This window comes from Mobula hypostoma, chromosome 8, assembly GCF_963921235.1.
Source record: "Mobula hypostoma chromosome 8, sMobHyp1.1, whole genome shotgun sequence".
Lineage (NCBI taxonomy): Eukaryota > Metazoa > Chordata > Chondrichthyes > Myliobatiformes > Myliobatidae > Mobula > Mobula hypostoma.
In genome coordinates, this window is record NC_086104.1 from 130,027,423 (window position 1) to 130,048,631 (window position 21,209).

Genomic DNA, 21,209 nt, shown 5'->3' on the forward strand with positions numbered 1-21,209 from the left:
AATGCTGGAGGAACTCAGCAGGTCAGGCTGCATCTATGGAAAGGAGTAAACAGCCAATGCTCTAGGGAAGGGAAGGTGTACATGCTGGGAGGTGATAGGTGAAACCAGGTTGGGGGGGGTGGGGATGAAGTGAGATGAGTGACCTCTCTCATCGCTCCTCCTCTGTGATCTCTGCTGCTCTTCAATTCCTTGGCCATGTGCTTGCTCACTCAGCTCACTTCAACCCCCACACACCCACCTTACCCTCAGCTGCCAGGTCTTCCACCTCCCCCCCCCCAACTTCCCATTCCGGCTTCTTCCCCACCACCCCCCATGAAGGGTCTCGGCCTGTAATGTCGACTCTTTACATCGCACTTCACCGTAGATGCTGCCTGACCTGCTGAGTTCCTCTGTACGCTTTCATCAGCCTATTTTTATCTTTTGACCTCATGGACATTAATAAATCCTTGAGCTTTACGGAAATAGTGGATGTAGAGAGGATGTTTCCATAGTGAGGGAGTGTAGGATCTGAGGGCATTGACTCAGAATTCAAGCCTGTCCCTTTAGAACAGGGATGAGGAGGAATTTCTTTAGCCAGAGGGTGGTGGATCTGGAACTCATTGTCACTGAGGGCTGTGGTGGCCAAGTCACTGGGTATATTTAAAGCGGAAATTGATAGGTTCTTGATTACCAAAGGTTACAGGGAGAAGGCAGAAGAATGGGGTTGAGAGGGATAGTCAGTCAGCCATAATGGAAAGGTGGAGCAGACTTGATGGGCCGAATGGCTTAATTCTGCTCACACGTCTTATGGTTATGGTCTAAGAAACCTGTAGTCTTTCACTGTACTTGTGTTTATCATCACGTTCCATCGTGTTCTCATCTTTTCTAGCTTGGACACACTGCTGAGAGCCATGCATTCTTCCTCTTCCTCTGTAGTTTGCTGCAGCCCGTGTTGAAGGCCTACGAGATGGTAGCAGGCCAGCTTCACAAATTTGACTTTCCAATGGAAGGTATGTTAGTGTCATGCTAAACTGACCAGATGATGTGTAAATTACAGTAGTCCCGACGAAGGGATTTTGGCCTGAAACATCGACTCTTTATTCCTTTCCGTAGACGCTGCCTGACCTGCAGAGTTCCTCCAGCACGCAGTGTGTGTATTGCAGTGGTTAGAGCTTCAGCTTTTGTATGTGACGTTACTCTTTGTCATGAACCAAGATGCGTATTCTGGATATAATTAGAGGTGTACGAATTAAATTCCTATTGCACTTCTCTGTCACTCCAGTAGGTGGCGATATTACATTGCCTGTCTAATCTGCAGAACGCAGAACATTCAACGCCTCTTCATCCAAAAAAAAGTTTTGAAAATTAGCAAAGTTTATTTGTAAAATTGCCAAAGTGGGTAAATTGGGGTGTAATATCTGGAAATGAAAGGTGGATCTGGTAAATAATGAAATGAGTTGATAAAACAAATAAAGGTTTGCAGTTATTTAATGGTTAAAGAGCAAAGAATGAATGAGGAATATTATCTGAGGTTACAATAGGGTTGAGATTAGCTGGGAACACGAGCAAGGGAATGGAGTAAGATGATGTAAGATTTGCCAGTCTTTAGGATTTGAGTATATTTAAAGCAAAATCTAATAGGTTTATTAGTCAGGGCTTCAAAGATTACAGGGAGAAGGCAGGACAGTGAAGTTGAGAGGGATAATAAATCAGCCATGAGCAGACTCGATGGGCTGAATGGCCTAATTCTGCTCCTCTGTCTTGTATTATGATGTTACGGTTGCAGTAGTAATAATTGTAGTGTTGTATAAATTGTGGAGCACTCTGCAGAGTTGTGATTATGCTGGGGAGAATGCAGAAAAGATTCACAGGCATTAAGGGGCTTAAGTTGTAAAGAAAGTTTTGATAGACTGGTCTGTTTATCCCAAAGCAAAGGTAACTGAGAAATGGCCACTTTATTAGATACACCTCTAGACCTGCTTGTTAATGCAAGTATCTAATCAGCCAATCATGTAGCAACTCGATGCATAAAGCATGCAAACATGGTCAAGAGGTTCAGAGCAAACATCAGAACGCGGAAGAACTGTGGTCTAAGTCAGGGGTCTCCAACCTTTTTTGCACTGCGGACCGGTTTAATATTGACAATATTCTTGCGGACCGGCTGACCTGGGGGGGGGTGCGGGGGGCAGGAGGGTTGCCAACGGACAAGTGTAGCAGTCAAAGTAAGACTACAATGACCATGAAGCCTTGCGCGGGCACCAGTGCGCATGCATGTACCTGCCGTTATTATTCTCTGCAAAGCGTTTTTGGCGATTCTGTTCAGGGTTCGGCGGGGGGGAGGGGGGGTGTTCATCACGACCGGAATATTGGTAATAAGGGGCTAATACACTCAATTTTGTTTCTAAAAGGGTTTATCTAACGAATTTAATATTAAATACACAGCGCATATTTTCCTCGCATGAATATAGTGATAAGTCAATCATCAGGGGAGGACGGGGAGCTTGAAGTGTTGAAAGAACTTCCAGTAGAAGTGGTAGAGGGAGATTCGATATTATTTAAAGAAAAATTGGATAGGTATATGGACAGGAAAGGAATGGAGAGTTATGGGCTGAGTGCAGGTCGGTGGGACTAGGTGAGTGTAGCGTTCGGCACGGACGAGAAGGGCCGAGATCGCCTATTTCCGTGCTGTAATTGTTATATGGTTATGTAAGTCACTTATCAGTCAATATCATCATAACATTTTAAGTAATGTTTGGATATTAAACACACAGCACATATTTTCCCCGTATGAACATATAAAATCATTGCAACACACCAGTGTCGCTGAATCAGTGGGAGCTCTGGGCTTGTTTCCCTGCAACCAGACGGTCCCATCGAGGGGTGATGGGAGACAGCGATACTCGAAGGGGGTTCTTTATGTCCAGTCTATTTAGTTTTCATCGCAGAGATATGTTGGAAATAGAAGCAACGTTTTCAGTTCTTTCGTGGCTATCTCGGGATATTTAGCCTTGACTTTGATCCAGAATGCCGGCAGAGATGTTATGTCAAACATACTTTTCAGCCCAACATCATTTGCAAGCTCGAGGAGTTGATCTCCTTCCCGCGCTGACATAGATGATGCGCGGGTAATGACCTCGTGTGCGTTCAAGCTCAACAGTGGGTGTAACAGGGAATGAGGAAAGGTGCAGCTGACTCATATCGTTTCCTCGCGGCCCGGTAGCAAATGCTCTGCGGCCCGGTGGTTGGGGACCGCTGGTCTAAGTGACTTTGCCTGGCACCAACAATCATTACGCAGTCAGAGTGGTTTGAATAGCTCAGAAACTGCTGATCTCCCTGGGATTTTCGTGCACAGCGGCGTGAGAAACCAAAAGCATTCAGTGAGCAGCAGTTCTGTGGGCAAAACTGTCTTGTTAACGAGAGGGATCAGCTGGCAGGAAGGCGCCAGTAACTCAAATAACCATACCTTACAACAGTACTGTGCAGAAGAGCATCTCTGAACATATCGAGCTTTGCTGCGGATTGGCTACAGCTACAGAAGACCAAACCAGATTCCACCTCTCTGTCTAATACAGTGGCCACTGTGAGGGGTAATAACCATTACCCATGGTGGGAGTGTCTAAAACTAGAGGTGAGAGGGAGGAGGTTTATAGGGGATTTCACACAGTGAGTAGTTGGTATCTGGAATGAGTTGGCAGAGGTGTTGGAGGGATATTAACGATATTTAAGAGCAATAAGAAATGTGAAGTTAATGCGGACAGCTTGGATTAGTGTAGGGAGGGGCCTGGTGGTTGACATGCTCATTTTCATTCATGCCGATGCAAGTTCAGAAACTGGCTTTTCGAACTGGCCTTGCTGTTAATGCAGCCATGCGGACTGCAAGCTGTCTCTCAGAAATCCTGCTTTGTGACACACAGGACTCTGCTCACCTGCCGTACTGACACGTGGGGCTGAGCTCAACCTGCCCTACTTAAAGGAAATTGTCGACCTTGGTTAATTTTATTCTGCAGATCAGTGTGAGAAGGTAATTCCTTCAAAACTGACATTAAAAATTAGCAGCAGAGTTGCCGGTATACTCCAGCCTTTTCCTGTTCCTCTGTCTTCAAAATTTTTAATATTCTCTATGGGCTCTGGTTGGGAAATTATGGAAATGTTTTCTTTTTACCAGCAAATCAGTTCAGTGCTGTGGAAGATCAAAGTGTGAGGACCTGAATCTTGTTGCACTGAGTGAATCAATCCGTGTGCCAGTCGGACATTTGTCAGTTTAGTTCTTTCAGTAACAGCCAGATATGCTGCACTTGTCTCCCCTGAATTGAAATTTAGAGAAAAATCCTTCTGCTAGTATTAGGATGATATGATGTCTGTGTTTTTTCTTTCAGAGTCGCAGTGTGTGCTGGGGATGTTTAAGTTCTTACAGACGCAGGTAGAGGAGTGCCCTGGTAAGTCAGCTGAGGCAACTGAATGATTTTAATCAGCGGGCAGTTCAAAGGCCAAAGCAGAGTCAAGGGATGAAGACTGGGGAAGACATTAACAGTGCGATTGAAAAGACATGGACTTGCCCACTCTGGGTGTATTGGGGCTGTAGTTACAAATATAAAACATGATAGTCTTAGTGACATATCTCTGATTTGCAGATCTCAGGAGGAATGTTTGGAAAAGTTATTCCTGGCATTTGTATGTTGTTCTTAGATTATACAGACTGTTAGATCATTAAACAATTTAAATAATTAAAAATTAACTTTGAATGCAGAGATGAATTTGACTTGGGCTGTGTTTTTAATACCTTACAGGAAGTGCCTCCCTCTACCTTGCTAACAGTGCCATAAGGACCTTCAAGGAGCTAGGGGTGAGTGCCAAGTTCTTTTAGTGGGGGAGCTCCCTACCGCTGCCTGGATTTTGAGTCTATTTAGCAAATCTATAAGCCGTATAAAAACGTGGCTATCACAAATGCGCTGAGTTAGACTCTGCTACTGCAAGGAAAGATCACTGAGCCTGTTCCAAAGTCAGTGATTGAGAGCAGAAAACTGCAGCTGCCAGTGGAAGGGGTTGGCCATTAACTGAGAATACTTTTACATGACGTGCGCTTCTCCACGTACCTAAACCGGCAGTCAGAACTTGGCACCCGAGGCCACACACAGTTAATATCCACAAAGGTCACCCTCTCCCATAATCTCAGGCCGGTGACTATTGGATCTTACTTCCTGTGGCATCCCGATAGTCGTACTTCATTTACGTCAGATGTTACACAGTGCTGACATAAATATGCTTTCCAGTAAACCCGGCAAACAGGGAAATTTGTGTATGCAAAGGGAGTGCAGGAGCAGAACCCCGGTGAGATTAAGGGGATTGTGGGAAATAGTCGGGGACGGGGTGGGGTGGGGGTAGTGTTTAGGGGAGAGAGCAAAATGTGGTCCAGATGAGTTTCAATGGAGTGCAAGGATTGAATCTGCTGGGGAAGACGGGGCCTGAGTGTTTAAGGAATGTGGGCAAATAGGGCTCTGGTGAGCTTAAAGGAAGCAGGAGTAAGTCAGATGAACTATCAAGATTTCCAAATGACTGGATGGAGGATTATCTGAGTTACACTGTGCTCTATGACTGTGTGGCTAAGCACAGCTCCAGTGCCATATTCAAGTTTGCTGACGAATTTCCTCTCACGCACCGAATCAGAGGTGGTGGTGAATGTGCATATAGGAGGGAGATTGAAAATCTGGCTGAGTGGTGTCACAGCACCCTCTTACTCGGTATCAGCAAGACCAAAGAGCTGGTTATTGAGTTCAGGAGGAGGAAACTGAAGGTCCATGAGCCAGTCTTCTCTGGGGGATCAGAGGGGGAGAGGGTCAGCAACTTTAAATTCCTCAGTGTTATTATTTTGGAGGACCTGTCCTGGGCCCAGCACATAAGTGAGATTACAAAGAAAGCATGTCAGTGCCTTGACTTCTTTAGGAGTTTGCAAAGATTCGGCACAACATCCAAAACTTTGCCAAGCTCCTATAGATGTGCAGTGGAGAGTGTATTGACTGGGTGCATCACAGCCTGACAATGCCTTTGAATGGAAAACCCTACAAAATGTAGTGGATACAGCCCAGTTTATCACAGGTAAAGCCCTCTCCACCATTGGGCACATCTACACAAAACGCTGTTGCAAGAAACAGCATCCACTACCAGGGCTCCCCACCACCCAGAACATGCTGTCTCCTCACTGCTGCCATCAGGAAGAAGGTACAGGAGCATCAGGACTCACAGCACTATATTCAGGAACAGTTATTACTGCTCGACCATCAGGCTCTTGAACCAAAGGGGATAATTTCACTCAGCTTTACTTGACCATCATTGAAATGTTCTCACAACCTATGGAGTCATTTCCAAGGACATTTCATCTCATGTTCAAGAATAGACTCCAAAGAACCGTCAGGGCTGCGGAAAGGATTATTGGTGTGAAGCTGCCCTCGATCCAGGACTTGTATGCATCTAGAGTCAGGAAGCGAGCAAGCAGCATCATTGTAGACCCATCACACCCTGGACATCTCCTGTTCCAACTCCTTCCTTCTGGTAGGCGCTTTAGATCACTGTATGCCAGGACAAATATGTACAAGAACAGTTTCTTTCCGTATGCCATCAGTCTTATGAACACTTGAATTTTAGTCTATTATAAACCAAATCCACCTGTACGTACACAGGTATACCTCATTGTATATAGTCCACGATTATTTTCACTATTGTTTTGTTTGCTTTTTGATTCTGTACAGCGAGAGCTCAGAAACCGATGTCAAATTCCCTGTATGTGTCCACATACTTGGCGATAATAAAGGATTCTGATGTTCTCAATATTTATTGCTTATTTATTTATTATTTTTGTATTTGCCCAGTTTTTCGTCTTTTGTACACTGGTTGAACGCCCAATTCGGTGCTGTCCTTGTTATGGCTATTATTCTATAATAGATTAACTGAGTATGCCTGTAAGAAAATGAATCTCAGGGTTGTGTATAATGTCATGTATGTACTTTGATAATAAATTTACTTTCAACTTTGAACTCTTGCTGAACTTTTGATGAGCTGCCCTTACAGTCCACAACTCATGACCATTAAACATGAGACCAGATACAAAGCACGTTGCCTAGAAAAGTGAAAACCAGCTGAGATCAGTGACTTGGAAAGAAGGAAGGTTTGACTTTTAATTTCTTTGGAAGCATTGAGTGTCATGTGGTTGGACTGAAATTGTTTCAGCTGCACTTACTGGAGTGTACATTTTAAATGAAGCTAAGTGGTTGCATTTGTTTTTAGTGAATTTATTTGTATTTACACATGTTGCTGTGTTACGTTGTAGTGGTGCACATGTGAAGGAAGCAGTTAACACAAATAGGTTCTGAAACAAGATCTACAGGACTAATAAAACACTTAAAATGCTGGTCAGGCAGCATCTGGGGGAAGAGAAGCTGAACATTTCAGGCTGTTGAAGCTTAATGAAAGCCACAGGCCAGAAGCGTTAGGTCTAATTCTCTTTCCAAAGATACTGCCTGACTGCAGAGCGATTCTAGCAGTGTTTTTGTTTACCTGTATATGATTTTCTTTCTCTTGCAGGTTTTTGAAGTGGAGACAGGAGTGACAGGGTCATTGCTGGAACTCAGTGAAACTTTCCAACAGGCTGAGAGCAGGCAGAGGCTCCAGCAATACATTCAACAATTCTGTTGACTGTAGACTTGCTCCTAAATCAGGTGACATCTTTGACCTACGCCAGACCACACAGCTCCACGCTCTCTCATCTGGTGCAGAACCCAAACTGCTCCCCGTTTGCAGATTCTCCTTGTACTGGAAGAAGGGTAAAGGTGCTTTCTGTTGGTTCCGTGTTTGAATAAAGCAAGCTGAGTTGTAATGGGTAAACCCAACCCTCGTTGCATGCACATTCTGCGTGAAAATAATAAAGTTGACAGTTTCATTTGGAGCTTGGCTTTACTTTATGTTGAATTTTTACACTTAACGTTAAGAGCAACTAATTAAAGTTGTGCAACCGGTCATTTGCTTTTTAAAGGGCGGATACAATCTGTTATAGTCATAGTTATACAATACAGAAACTGGCCCTTCGGCTCAGCTCCTACGTGACGACCAAGTTGCCTTCCTCAGCTGCTCTCATGTGCTTGTATTAGTCCTATATCCCCTTTTAAACCTTTCCTATCCATGTACTGTCCAAATGTCTCTGAAACATTTGAAATGGTACCTGTCTACCACTTGATCTGCGTACCCAGCACCCTCTGTGTGGAAGGACTTGTCCCTCAGTCCCTTTTAAATCATTTTCCTCTCAGCTTGCCTCAGTTTTAGACTCTCTCAACCTGGGAAAAACACTGTAGCAACCCATTTTATCTGTGTTGCACAGGGCTTCACTAATCTCCAAGGCTGGCTTTTAGGTTTGCTTTGGATTTCCGGCATCTGCAGAATATCTTGTGTTTACGATTTGCTGCTCATTTCCACACGCACACACAGACAGAGAGAGACACACACACACTCTCTTCCACAGATGCTGCCTGACCTGCTCAATTCCTCTGGCATTTTGCGTGCGTGCGCGCGCGCGCTTCTCCGACCTATCCAGTCTCTCCCTGTAACTGGAGCCTTTTCAGTCCTGGCAGTGTCCTATCTGCTTCATCTCCAGTTTAATCATCTGGCAACCGAACTGTATGCAGTATTCAGCAGTGTGGGATTTACGTGAGATTCTACAAATTTAAGACTTTTTCATTTTCTCTTTTTTTTTCTTTCTCATAAAGGTAGTGCATGAATTGAAATTACTAATGCATATTTTTGGTTTCTCTTTCCAAGTCTAACCACCTTTGCACAAAAGTGCCCAGTGTCAGCTGTCTATTTAAATACAAATGTGGGAACATGATGAGGTGCTTTACCCACTTCTGTCCTTGTGCAAGCCTCAAATATTAGGTCTTGCTGTACATCTTCCCCGACCACACATCGGGGCTGCTTTCCTGGTCATTACGATTTCTGTAGGTGTACGGTGAGGAGTATTCTGACGGGTTGCTCCAACTCACAGGATGATTCAGAAGCTCCACCACAGTATTTCAGAACTGTCCGTGGACTCTGCCTTCTTGTTCTTTTACACACTATTTATTTACTTTGTTATTCAGAATCAGGTTTAACATCACTGGCAAATGTGAAATTTGTTAATTTTAAGGCAGCAATGTTGGCATCCGTTAGTCTTGCGAGACCATGAATCTGTGCCTGAAATGGTTTCCAGGGCGCAGGCCTGGGCAAGGGTGTATGGAAGACCTGCAGTTGCCCATGCAGCAAGTCTCCCCTCTCCACGACACCGATGTTGTCCAAGTGAAGGGCAAGGACCGATACAGCTTGGCACCCGTGTTGTCGCAGGAGTTGCCAGAACGAGATTGAAGGCAACGTCAGACTGCCTTAGGGACTCCAGCTCTGGATTTGTCCTCAGGGTTTGCTCCCGAAACTTTCCCATGAGTGAGTATGGCCACAAGGCAGCGGAGGCTTGAAATCAGAGTTTTCCTCTCTTAGACGGATTGCCTTCCCAGGCTGACGAGCTCCATCTACCCGAAGCACTGGTTTTAAGGCACCAGGACCTGCCTTTGCCCCTTCTCCTGTCAGTAGAAACAGTTCCACTGGGCTTAGAGGCTAAGCCACGTGAAAAGGCCAGGAGTTGGACTTGGTTGTCAGAGGCTATTTGAGGTGCATGCCGTGAGGAGCACTTTTAGGTAGTGGGAGCTTGTCTGCACTACTGCTCCTTGACTTGACAATATATAATAAGAGAGAAAAAAAAAACTGAAGCCACACTCAGGTTGGAGGAACAACACCTTGTATTCCATCTGGGTAGCCTCCAACCTGATGGCATGAACATTGACTTCTCTAACTTCCGCTAATGCCCCCCTCCCCTTCGTACCCCATCCTTTATTTATTATTATTAATTTTTTTTTTCTCTCTCTCCTTTTTCTCCCTCTGTCCCTCTCACTATACCCCTTGCCCATCCTCTGGGTTTTCCCCCTTCCCCCTTTTCTTTCTCCCTGGGCCTCCTGTCCCATGATCCTCTCATATCCCTTTTGCCAATCACCTGTCCAGCTCTTGGCTCCATCCCTCCCCCTCCTGTCTTCTCCTATCATTTTGGATCTCCCCTTCCCCCTCCCACTTTCAAATCTCTTACTATCTCTTCCTTCAGTTAGTCCTGACGAAGGGTCTCGGCCCGAAACATCGACTGTACTTCTTCCTATTGATGCTGCCTGGCCTGCTGCGTTCACTAGCAATTTTTATGTGTGTTGCTTGAATTGCAGTATATATATATATATGTATATATAAAAACATAGAAACATAGAAAATAGGTGCAGGAGTAGGCCATTCGGCCCTTCGAGCCTGCACCGCCATTTATTATGATCATGGCTGATCATCCAACTCAGAACCCCGCCCCAGCCTTCCCTCCATACCCCCTGACCCCCGTAGCCACAAGGGCCATGTCTAACTCCCTCTTAAATATAGCCAATGAACTGGCCTCAACAGTTTCCTGTGGCAGAGAATTCCACAGATTCACCACTCTCTGTGTGAAAAAGTTTTTCCTAATCTCGGTCCTAAAAGGCTTCCCCTCTATCCACACACACACACACACACTAATATACAAATAAAATATATACAGATATATTTATATATTAGTTGAATAAAATGTGTAGTGCAAAAGAAAAAAATATTAAAACTAGTGAGGCAGTGTTCATTGGTTCAACGTCCATTCAGAAATTGGATGGCAGAGGGGCAGAAGCTGTTCCTGAATCGTTGAGTGTGTAATTTTCTGTCTTTGCGCCTTACTGCTGCCACTAACAACAAATTTCATTTCATATAAGGCAGTGGTTGTAATACTAAGATACTGGAATAAATTTGGGATCTTCCTGATGTGCAAAAGCTTCACGACTTCAATATACTGCAACATTTTACTTGAAAAAGCTGGTTAAAAATAAGAAATGAGTTGTGCCCTGATGCAAATGGCTCATCCCGCAAACTGAGATTTAAAACAACAGTGCTGTGTCGCTTTAAGGTCATTCTTTAAATGCCTTCTGTTAGGGAAGTGGTCAGAACTGCTACAGCTTATTTGTACAGCTGCTGTCCAATTGCTCTCAATAAGGTAGAAGCACCAAAGGCTCGTGTTCAGTGATCTGATTTTGATTGGGTAACTATTAAGGATGCCTTGATGATAAAAGGTGTGTAAAATCTTGTAGACTAGCTTCTTCTCCATTGATCTGAAATAGGGAACCGAGAGTTGAAAGTTATAGCAGTCCTGTGGATTGGGAGTTCTGAAGATAAGAAGTGACTATTGTTGATTGGATTATTCTTTCAGGATTCCTGAATTTGGAGTGGCTTTAAATTGGGGTTCTAAAATCTCACATCTTTCTGTATTCTGCTGCTTTGTGGCATCTTTAGGTGAAATTCTAGTGGAAGTGATTCAGGTTGAAAACGCAGCAGATGTTGCTGAGGTGCATAGAATGGAGATCCCAAGTTATTCAGAGAGCCAAGAAATGAGATTGCTGGGGCTTGACCAAGATCTTTTGTGTCCTTTATTTAAGAAGGGGAATGGGGATAATCCTGGAAACTTCAGACTGTTGGTTCTCACATCAGTGGTAGGGAGGGTTATTGGAGAAGATCCTTGGGGATAGGATATATGAGCATTTGGAGAAGTATGGCTTTGTGTGAGGCAGGTTATGTCTTACTCTGGAGAGGTTAACGATCAATATTGCTCCTCCAAGAATTCACCTTTCGTCTCATGTAGCCTCCAAACTCGCAGCATGAAGATTGATCTGTATAATTTCTGGAAATTACTCCCCCCATCCTCTTCTCCCTTTCCATTTCCCATTCTGGCTCCCTCTTCTCCTCACCTGCCTATCACCTCCCTTTGGTACCCTTCCTCCTTCCCTTTCTCCTCTGGTCAACTCTTCTCTACTAACAGATTCCTCCTTTAGCCATTTACATTTTCCACCAAACACCTTGCAGCTTCTCACTAAATACAGTACACCCACCCCCTTTCCCCCTCACATGGCTTCACTTGCCATCTTGTGCTCCTTTCACTGCCCCCTCCTTATTCTGGCTACTTCCCTCTTTTCCAGTCCTGATGGAGGATCTCAGACTAGAATGTCAACTCTTTAATCCTCTCCATAGATGCTGCCAGACCTGTGGAGTTCCTCCAGCATTTTGTGGGTGTTGCTCTGAATTTCTAGCATCTGCAGAATCTCTTGTGTTCACGTCTTACTAACTTGATTGATCTTTTTTTGAGGAGGTAACTGAGGAAGGTAGAGCTGTGGATATTGTCTACATGAATTTTGGTGAGCCATTTGACAAGGTCCCTCATGGTAGGCTCATCTAGAAGATGAAGGTGCATGGTAACTTCACTGGTTGAATTTTAATATTTGCCCATAGAAGATGGTAGTGGTCAAATGGGACCTATTCTGCCTGGTGCTCCGCAGGGGTGTGTACCGGAGCTGTGGCTGTTTGTGATGTACGTGCATGATCTGGATGAAAACGTGGATGGGTATTTACAGCCAATACAAACACTGGTGGTGTTGTGGATAGTGTAGAAGGTTGCCAAAGAATACAGCAGGGCATTGATCATTGCAGATGTGGGTGGAGAAATGGCAGGTGGAGTTTAATCTGGCCAAGTGAGAGGTGTTGCTCTTTGGGAGATCTAATATAAAGGGATAGTACGCTGTTGATGCCAGGAATCTTAAGAAGAACGTGGTAACCCACTTTAATGACCATTGTCCACCAGTACTTGCATCCACTATGATGGAGTGCTTTGGGAGGTTGGTAATGAAACATATCAACTCCTGCCTGAGAAGCAACTTGGGATTTGCTCCAATTTGCCTCCCAGGGCAACAGGTCCACAGCGGATAGCGTCTCATTGCCTCTTCACTCAACCCTGCAACTCCTGGACAGCAAAGATGCATACATCAGGATGTTCTTCATTGTCTACAGCTCCATGCTGTCATCCCCTTGAGGACCTTGCCCTGGTGCAATTAGATACTCCAAAAAAAAATATATATATATATAATACTCACTATACATATATAATTTTCACTTTTTGTTCGCACAGTTTGTTGTCTTTTTCCACATTAACAGCTTGTCCATCCTGGACTCTCTGACAGTGGTGTCTGAAAAGAGGATGCTGTCCAAGTTGCATGCCATCTTGGACAATGTCTCCCATCCACTACATAATGTACTGGGTGGGCACAGGAGTACATTCAGCCAGAGACTCATTCTACCGAGATGCAACACAGAGCGTCATAGGAAGTCATTCCTGCCTGTGGCCATCAAACTTTACAACTCCTCCCTTGGACAGTCAGACACCCTGAGCCAATAGGCTGGTCCTGGACTTATTTCCTGGCATTTACATATTACTATTCAATTATTTATTGTTTTATATTGCTTTATTTACCAATTTCCCTTGGGATCAATAAAGTATGACTATGACTTTAGTGTGGTCTTTCATTGACTGTATTAATATTCTTGGATTTACTGTGAATGCCAGCAAGAAGACATAACTCAGGGTGGTATATGGTGACAATAGATACTTTGATAATAAATTTAGTTTGAACTTGGGTATTTTTGTACAGATGGATTTTGAATTTCAAGTCCATAGTTCCCTGAAAATAGCTGCACAGGTTGGTAAGGTGATAAAGATGTATGGCATGCTTGTCTTTCATAGTTGGGGTACTGACCATTTGAGTCAGGCAGGTATGGTATATTTCAGTTTTATAAAATTGGTTAGGCTGCATCTGGAATATTGCCCCATTATAGAAAGGATGTGGGGGCTTTGGAGAGAGCGCAGAAAAGGTTTACCAGGATGCTGCCTGGATTAGAGAGCAGCTGCTGTGAGTTGGTTGGACAAACTTAGGTTGTCTTCTCTGAGGTGTCAAGAGTCTGAGGGCAGACCTGATGGAGGTTCATAAGTTATGAAAAGCGTAGATAGACATCTGCTATATTTTCCACATGGTTGAAATATCTAACACTAGAGACACATATTTAAAGTGAGAAGGAGAAATTTGAAAGGAGATGTGGGGCAGGTTTTTTACAGTCTGGTGGGGGCCTTGAATGTGCTGCCAGGTTTGGAGGATGCAGATACGATAGAAGATCTCTCCCCATCTTCTATCTTAGATAGGCACATGAATGTGCAGAGAACGGAAGAATGATATAGGCAAAAGGGATTAGTTTAGTTAGGCATTTACTGCAATTAGTTTGGCCAATACAGAGGTGGTCATGCTATCATCACAAATACAATGGAGCAGGTGAATCTCTGCCTCACCTGGAAGGACTGTTTAGACCTCTGGATGGTGGTGAGGAAAGGGGTATGGGGACACTTGTCATTGCAGGAATAAGTGCCTGGGGAGGTGGAGGATTGGGTGAGAACCAGGGAATCGTAGAGAGAGTAGTCTCTGCAGACATTCTGAGTTGTGAACTGCTCACGGTAACGGAGCCTTGCTGTAACCTGGGGAGAAGCTGCAATATCCTCTCACTGCAGCCTCTCCCTTTGTGTTAGGTGTAGTAGAGAAAACAATGGAATTTATTTTTAAGCAAGTGGTAACAAACTACTGTGTAAATAATAGGACTACAGACAGTGTGGACTTCTGAAAGGGAGATCATGTTTGTCAAATCATTTTGAGGTTGTAACTAGCACAGTAAATCATTGAAAATGCTTGTGTAACGCTCAGTTATATTGGCTCGTGTATGTCTAGGAGAAATCCTGCCCAGCACCTGCCTCAACGCTTCCCACGGAGTTGGTCGCTGCATCACTGCTGCCCAAATCATTCCCAAACATCAATCATCAGCCAGCATACACACTACGTTTCACCAAGTACACTTTATAGGTATTACTAAGTCCATGAAATTAATATAAATTCGATACAGAAAAGGAAGTAATGGGAAAAAAAAGGCGCCAGACTTATCAAAGTCCAAGTTCTTCGTAAACAACTGTTGGAGCTCAGTAAATTCCTGTCAACCACCCAGATCCTGTCGACTCACAGCTCGGGACCACCTGGCCTTTCGCACGTCCGCCGTCCTCGCCATCTCTTCTCCGACTCCCCGCCAAAAACCCCCGTTCCCAGTCATATGAGACAGCATTATCACCCGAAAAAAACGATAACATGACCACCCATTGGCTAATAGCACCCTGCTATCTGTATTAACCCAAGCAAATGTCTAGCTAGAGACTTCCTCAGCATTTAACATAACAAAGAAGCCATTTTAAATTTAACATACAAAAAAAATACCCATACACGTGATTTTAGTAGACTTTCAGAAGGACTTCAGTAAGTTGTCAAACAAGAGATTAATAAAAATCTCCATGTTACAGCGTGGACTGAGAACTGGTCAGGGGCAGAAATCAGAGTAGGAAGAAATGTGTCAATTTTGAGCTTGTGGACTGAACAACTGAGGCCTCTACACCAATCCTTTTGGCACCCAACCAGTCACAATCAACATCAGTAATTTAGAGTTCCAATCTGCCAATGATACAAGGTAAGGTGGCAGTGTAGACTGTGACAAGAATGCAGAGTGGATTTGGGGAGAATTAGAACGCCAAGGGATAAGGACAGTGAGGTTGGAATATAATTTTGAAAAAGTGAAGTCATTCACTTTGGCAGAGAAATAGAAAGGTGAAGTGTTTATTAGATGAGAAGTAGAACGGTATTTACATAGACCTACTGTATGTGTCCCTATACAAGAATCACTGGAAGTTAACATGAAACTTTTAGGAAGGTGAAAAATATTTTCCCCTTAATTCCAAGAGTAAGGTTGCTGCAATTATGTAGGGTGCTGGTCAGACCATGTTGGAAATATTCTGCACAGATCTGGTCTGCTGACCTAACATGGATATAGTTGTAAGAGCACAGAGAAAAGCAGACTGGGTTAATCATTTAGTAAGATTAGAAGAACAGAAAATCTCATTGAAATGCGTAACGCTTTTACAGGCCTTGATAACATGGACGCAGAGCTGGTGCTTTCACTGGCTGGAGAGTTCTGAACCAGGGTCACACATTTGGGACATTTTTTTAATTTAGAGATGCTCAGTTGCTGACTACATTTAAGAAAAATCAATATATATTTAAATGTTAAAGGAATTATTTATGTATTTATTGAGATATAGTGCGGAGAGCTATATCTCAATAAAGAGCACCAAATTTCTTGGTGTTCACCTGGCAGAGAATCTCACCTGGTCCCTCAACACCAGCTCCATAGCAAATAAAGCCCAGGAGCATCTCTACCTTCTGCGAAGGCTGAGAAAAGACCATCTCCCCCACCCCCATCCTCACCACATTCTGCAGAGGTTGTATTGAGAGCATCCTGAGCAGCTGCATCACTGCCTGGTTCAGAAATTGCACCGTCTCGGATTGCAAGACCCTGCAGCGGATAGTGAGGTCAGCTGAGAAGATCATCGGGGTCTCTCTTCCCGCCATTACATTTACACCACACGCTGCATCCGTAAAGCAAACAGCATTATGAAGGACCTCACGTACCCCTCATACAAACTCTTGTCCCTCCTGCCATCTGGGAAAAGGCACCGAAGCATTCGGGCTCTCACGACCAGACTGTGCAACAGTTTCTTCCCCCAAGCCATCAGACTCCTCAATACCCAGAGCCTGGACTGACACCAGCCTACTGCCCTCTACTGTTCCTATTGTCTTGTTTATTGTTTATTGTATTGCCTGCACTGTTTTGTGCACTTTATGCAGTCCTGGGTAGGTCTGTAGTCTGGTGTAGTTTTTGTGTTGTTTTTACATAGTTCAGTGTAGTTTTTGTATTGTTTTATGTAGAACCATGGTCCTGAAAAACATTGTCTCGTTTTTACTGACAATAAAAAATGACTTGAGTCGGCCTTTCTGAAATTTCGAGCTGCACCATCTAGTAACCCGTGATTTAACCCTAGCCTAATTATGGGGCAATTTACAATGACCAATTAACCTACCAACCAGTATGTCTTTGAACCTTAGGAGGAAGGAGGAGCTCAAAGGAAGCCCACACGGTCACAGGGAGAATGTACAAACTCCTTACAAATAGTGGCGGGACATGGGGTTAGTGCATTAGAGAGGTGCTGAGGCAAACAAGCTCTGCCTTCATTGAAAGTGGGAGCAGACACAAGGAGCGAAATAGCTTAATACTCCAGTTTCTGACCCTTATGTAGGAAAAGTACTACTGGATCCTCTCAGCAAATACAGAGCCAGTTGTAAGCCAGCTGCCTTACAATGTCTTATGTACCTTTGGAAAGAAGCTGTTGGGTTGTGACTGCTTGGAACAGCCTCTTTGCCAGTTAACATTTCATCGGACCCCTTCAGTTTCAATGTCCTGCCAGAGTGAGCAGATTTCCACAAAATCTAAAGCTCTGATGATTGACTGACTCCTCTTGTTCACAGAGCAGTTTAAAATCACTTCTTATTTCCCAACTAAATTTAGTGCCAGCTTGCCCTTGCACCCTATCCTGTCTGACTTCCACCTGACTTCGTTCCATGTCATATTAACAAGAAGTTTATTTATTATTGGAGCAACCCTCTTAGCAAGCCATCACAGACTGGAAACGGGCTAGTAATCATCCCTGTGGCTAAAAATCCTCAGATTTGAAATAGAACTCTATTCTGCATTAATGTTTTCAATAATTATGCCAAAGATCCCTCTTGGCCAAGAAGAGATAGAATCCTCTGAGGATTCTAGCTGTCAAAGCAAAAGCTGATATAGTCCAGTATACATATTATTGGCTGATTCTATGTTCGAACACTGATAAAACTATCCGTGTTCCTGTCAGCTGTTGTTCCTTCTGATTTATGAAATACTGGTATAGATCCAAGAGATAGTGGGAAGTTTAAATGCAGCTTGACAGAATTGAATTCAAGGAAACTTTCTAGGTTCCTAAAAATATATGTTAATTATTTACCTTAGTGGCGAGAAGTTGGGAGGCCTTTCCTGTGAATGGAGCCAGAAAAGATACTATCTAACTTCAAAACTTTAGAAGGAAATAGCTTTCCTGGTGGCCAACTATTTTAATTCCTATCCCCATTCCCATTCTGACATGTCAGTCCTATGGCCTTCTCTTCCGCCATGATGAAGCTACTCTCAGGGTGGAGGACCAACACCTCATATTGTGTTTATGTAGCCTCCAACTTGATGGCGTGAACATCAACTTCTTCGAATAATTTTTCCCTCCCCCTTCCCTATTCTCCTATTCTCACCTTGGCCTTTTACTGCTTCTCCTCACGTGTCCCCGTGCTCCCTCTCCTCCTCCCCTTTCTCCCATGGTCCACCCTCCTCTCCAATCAGATTTTGTCTTCTCCAGGCCCTTTGCCGTTTCCACCTATCACCTCCCAGCTTCTTACTCCATCTCTGCCACCCTGCCCCCCCCCCCAACTAACCTGGCTTCACCTAGTTTGTCCTCCCTCCCCTCTCCTCAACTTTTTATTTTGGCATCTTTCCCCCTTCCTCTCCAGTCCTGATCAAGGGCCTTTGCCCAAAATATATTTATTCACGTCTATCGATGGTGCCTGAGTTGCAGCATTTGGTGCTCTGGATTTCCAGCATCTGCAGAATCTCGAGTTTTAAGTTTAAGATTCAACTTTTGATCAAGAAAAATGGTAACAGTAGCTTTGAAAATCCGCCTAGCAGTGGGAGTGGTTCTGAAGCTGTTAGCATATAAGTGGAGTAAGAACCCTACTGAAGAACCACTGGTAGAGTGTCTTTTGGGGTTAGCACATATAGCAAATAACTTCAGCAACTGAGTTCAGCCACCAGTCTTCAGATGCAAAACCAAAAGGCTGTCAGCTTACTTGTGAGTATGTGTATCAATTGAAAGAAACACCTTTCATATTTACCAGCTTCGTCTCTCCAGTGACTTTGTTCCCGTGACCATCACCTAGAATTGTGATGAAATTGTACAGTTCAAGAAAGGGTGCACGTGTACCAGTTTGGCAACTATGATTAAAATGTATATAATAAATGATCATGGTGTTTGGGTCATTACTCCCATCAGTGAGGAGGTACAGGGATCCGAAGATACACATTCATTTTAGGAACAACTTTCCACCAACAAATTTCTAAACAGTCCACAAATCCTTGGACATTCTGTCACTATTTTTGCTCTCTCTTTGCATTATTTTATCTTAGCATAATTTATGATTATGAAGACACGCAGTCCTCTTTTATTGTCATTTAGTAATGCATGTATTAAGAAATGATACATTATTTCCTCCGGTGTGATATCACAAAAGACAGGACAAATCAAGACTGAAAAAACTGACAAAACCGCATAATTATAACATATAGTTACGAACAGTGTAACAATACCATAACTTGATGAAGAAGTCCGTGAGCACAGTAAAGTTCAAAGTTTCTCAAATGTCCTACATCTCACGCAGACGGGAGAAGGAAGAAAAACTCTCCCTGCCATGCCGACCACAACCCGACTCTGAGTCATCTGAAAACTTCGAGCTCTGATCAGCTCTCCAACACCGAGTACTGAGCGCCATCTCTGTCCAAATGATTCGACCTCCTTCTCAGTCACCAAAAGCAGGCAAGGCCAGGGATTTTGAGGCCTACTCTCCGAAAGATTCCCGACCACATAGTAATGACAGCAGCGGACGGGCATTTCAGAAATTTCTCCAGATGTTCCTCTGTGCTTTCACGTCCATTCTCCATCAAATCAGAATTGTCCACGGCCCCTATTTAACAGATACGATATCATTTATAGTATATTTTATGTATTGCACTGTACTGCTGCCACAAAAACAAATTTCATGACATATAAATCTGATTCTGAAGAAGCTTGTTCTTCAAATGTGGCTATTTTGTTATTTACGCAGAACTTTTTAACAGAGCAGTAAAAAGTTCATATTTATCTCTTCACATCTGTTATATCATTTACTGAGATGATTCCTGATTCTGACCTTCGGCATCAAATCCCATGATTTTTTTTTGACTATTTATAAAAAGCATTGGATTTATGAACCATAATAAAAGCTTATGAATTGGAATTGCGAGCAGGACTAGGCTATTTGACCCCCTTAAGCCTGCTCTGTTAATGTAATCTTGGCTCAGTACTATTTTTCTGCACTATTCCCTACGTTTATTTCTCCCAGATCCAAAATCAATTAATCTCAGTTTTGAGGGAAATCGATGACTACTCCACAGTCCATCGGGACGGAGAATACCAAAAATTCCTTGCCTCGTTACAGGATTTCTCCTGTGATTCTGCTGAGAAACTTTAAATGTTAGAGGTGTAAAATGTACTTGCACATCAGCTTTTTGTGACCTCCTGTGACATGGCAGCTGGGTAAAGGTAATTCACCCTTATAGAATTCACAGGTCACAATTGAATAATCTGGGATATGGAATAAAAATACACTCATATGAAATTCGTGTGTGGAGTGAAAAGTAAATAAAATGTATTTTTTTAAACTCTCGCTTCTTGACGTGTGCCGATGGTGTGGCTTTGCATTATGGAAAACCTGTTAGTATCTCAAGTTGGATCTCCTGTTAGGGAATGAGACAGGGCAGGTGACGGAGGTATTTGTTGAGGAGCACTTCGTGATCACAATACCATTAGTTTCAGTGTAATTACGGAGAAGGATAGGACTGGACCTAGGACTGAGATTTTTGACTGGAGAAAGGCTAACTTTGAGGAGATGCGAAAGGATTTAGAAGGAGTAGATTGGGAAAATTTGTTTTATGGGAAGGATGTAACAGAGAAATGGAGGTAATTTAAAGGTGAAATGTTGAAGGTTCAGAATCTTTACGTTCCTGTTAGGTTGAAAGGAAAGGTTAGAAGTTTGAGAGAGCCATGGTTTTCAAGAGATATTAGAAACTTGGTTCAGAAAAAGAGAGAGATCTTCGATAAATATAGGCAGCTTGGAGTTAATGAGGTACTCGAGGAATATAAAGAATGTAAAAAGAATCATAAGAAAGAAATTAGAAAAGATAAAAGAAGGTACGAGGCTGCTTTGGTGAGTAAGGTGAAAATAAATCCAAAGGGTTTCTACAGTTATGTTCGTGACAAAAGGATAGTGAGGGATAAAATTGGTCCCTTGGAGAATCAGAGTGGACGGCTATGTGCGGAGCCAAAAGAGATGGGGCAGATTTTGAACCATTTCTTTTCTTCGGTATTCACTAAGGAGAAGGATATTGAATTGTGTAAGGTAAAGGAAACAAGTAGGGTAGTTATGGAAAGTATGACAATTAAAGAAGAGGAAGTACTGACACTTTTAAGGAATATAAAA

General features: G+C 43.3%; 2 protein-coding genes across 4 annotated transcripts in view; one reads left to right on the forward strand and one right to left on the reverse strand.

Annotated features, from left to right (window-relative positions):
- gpat2 (glycerol-3-phosphate acyltransferase 2, mitochondrial) overlaps positions 1 to 7,900 on the forward strand; it is a 55,721-nt gene extending 47,821 nt beyond the window's left edge. For all 3 annotated transcript variants that reach the window (XM_063055279.1, XM_063055280.1, XM_063055281.1), the window contains 4 exons: positions 869 to 989; positions 4,356 to 4,415; positions 4,767 to 4,822; positions 7,555 to 7,900. In XM_063055279.1, coding sequence (XP_062911349.1) covers positions 869 to 989; positions 4,356 to 4,415; positions 4,767 to 4,822; positions 7,555 to 7,665 — 348 coding nt within the window. In that variant the 3' untranslated portion in view covers positions 7,666 to 7,900. The remainder of the gene's footprint in view (positions 1 to 868; positions 990 to 4,355; positions 4,416 to 4,766; positions 4,823 to 7,554) is intronic.
- An 11,245-nt stretch (positions 7,901 to 19,145) lies between these two features.
- The window catches only part of fahd2a (fumarylacetoacetate hydrolase domain containing 2A), a 57,112-nt gene continuing 55,048 nt past the window's right edge, over positions 19,146 to 21,209 (reverse strand). Inside the window, exon 9 of the mRNA XM_063055286.1 lies at positions 19,146 to 19,655. The gene's annotated coding sequence lies outside the window, so the exon portion shown is untranslated. The remainder of the gene's footprint in view (positions 19,656 to 21,209) is intronic.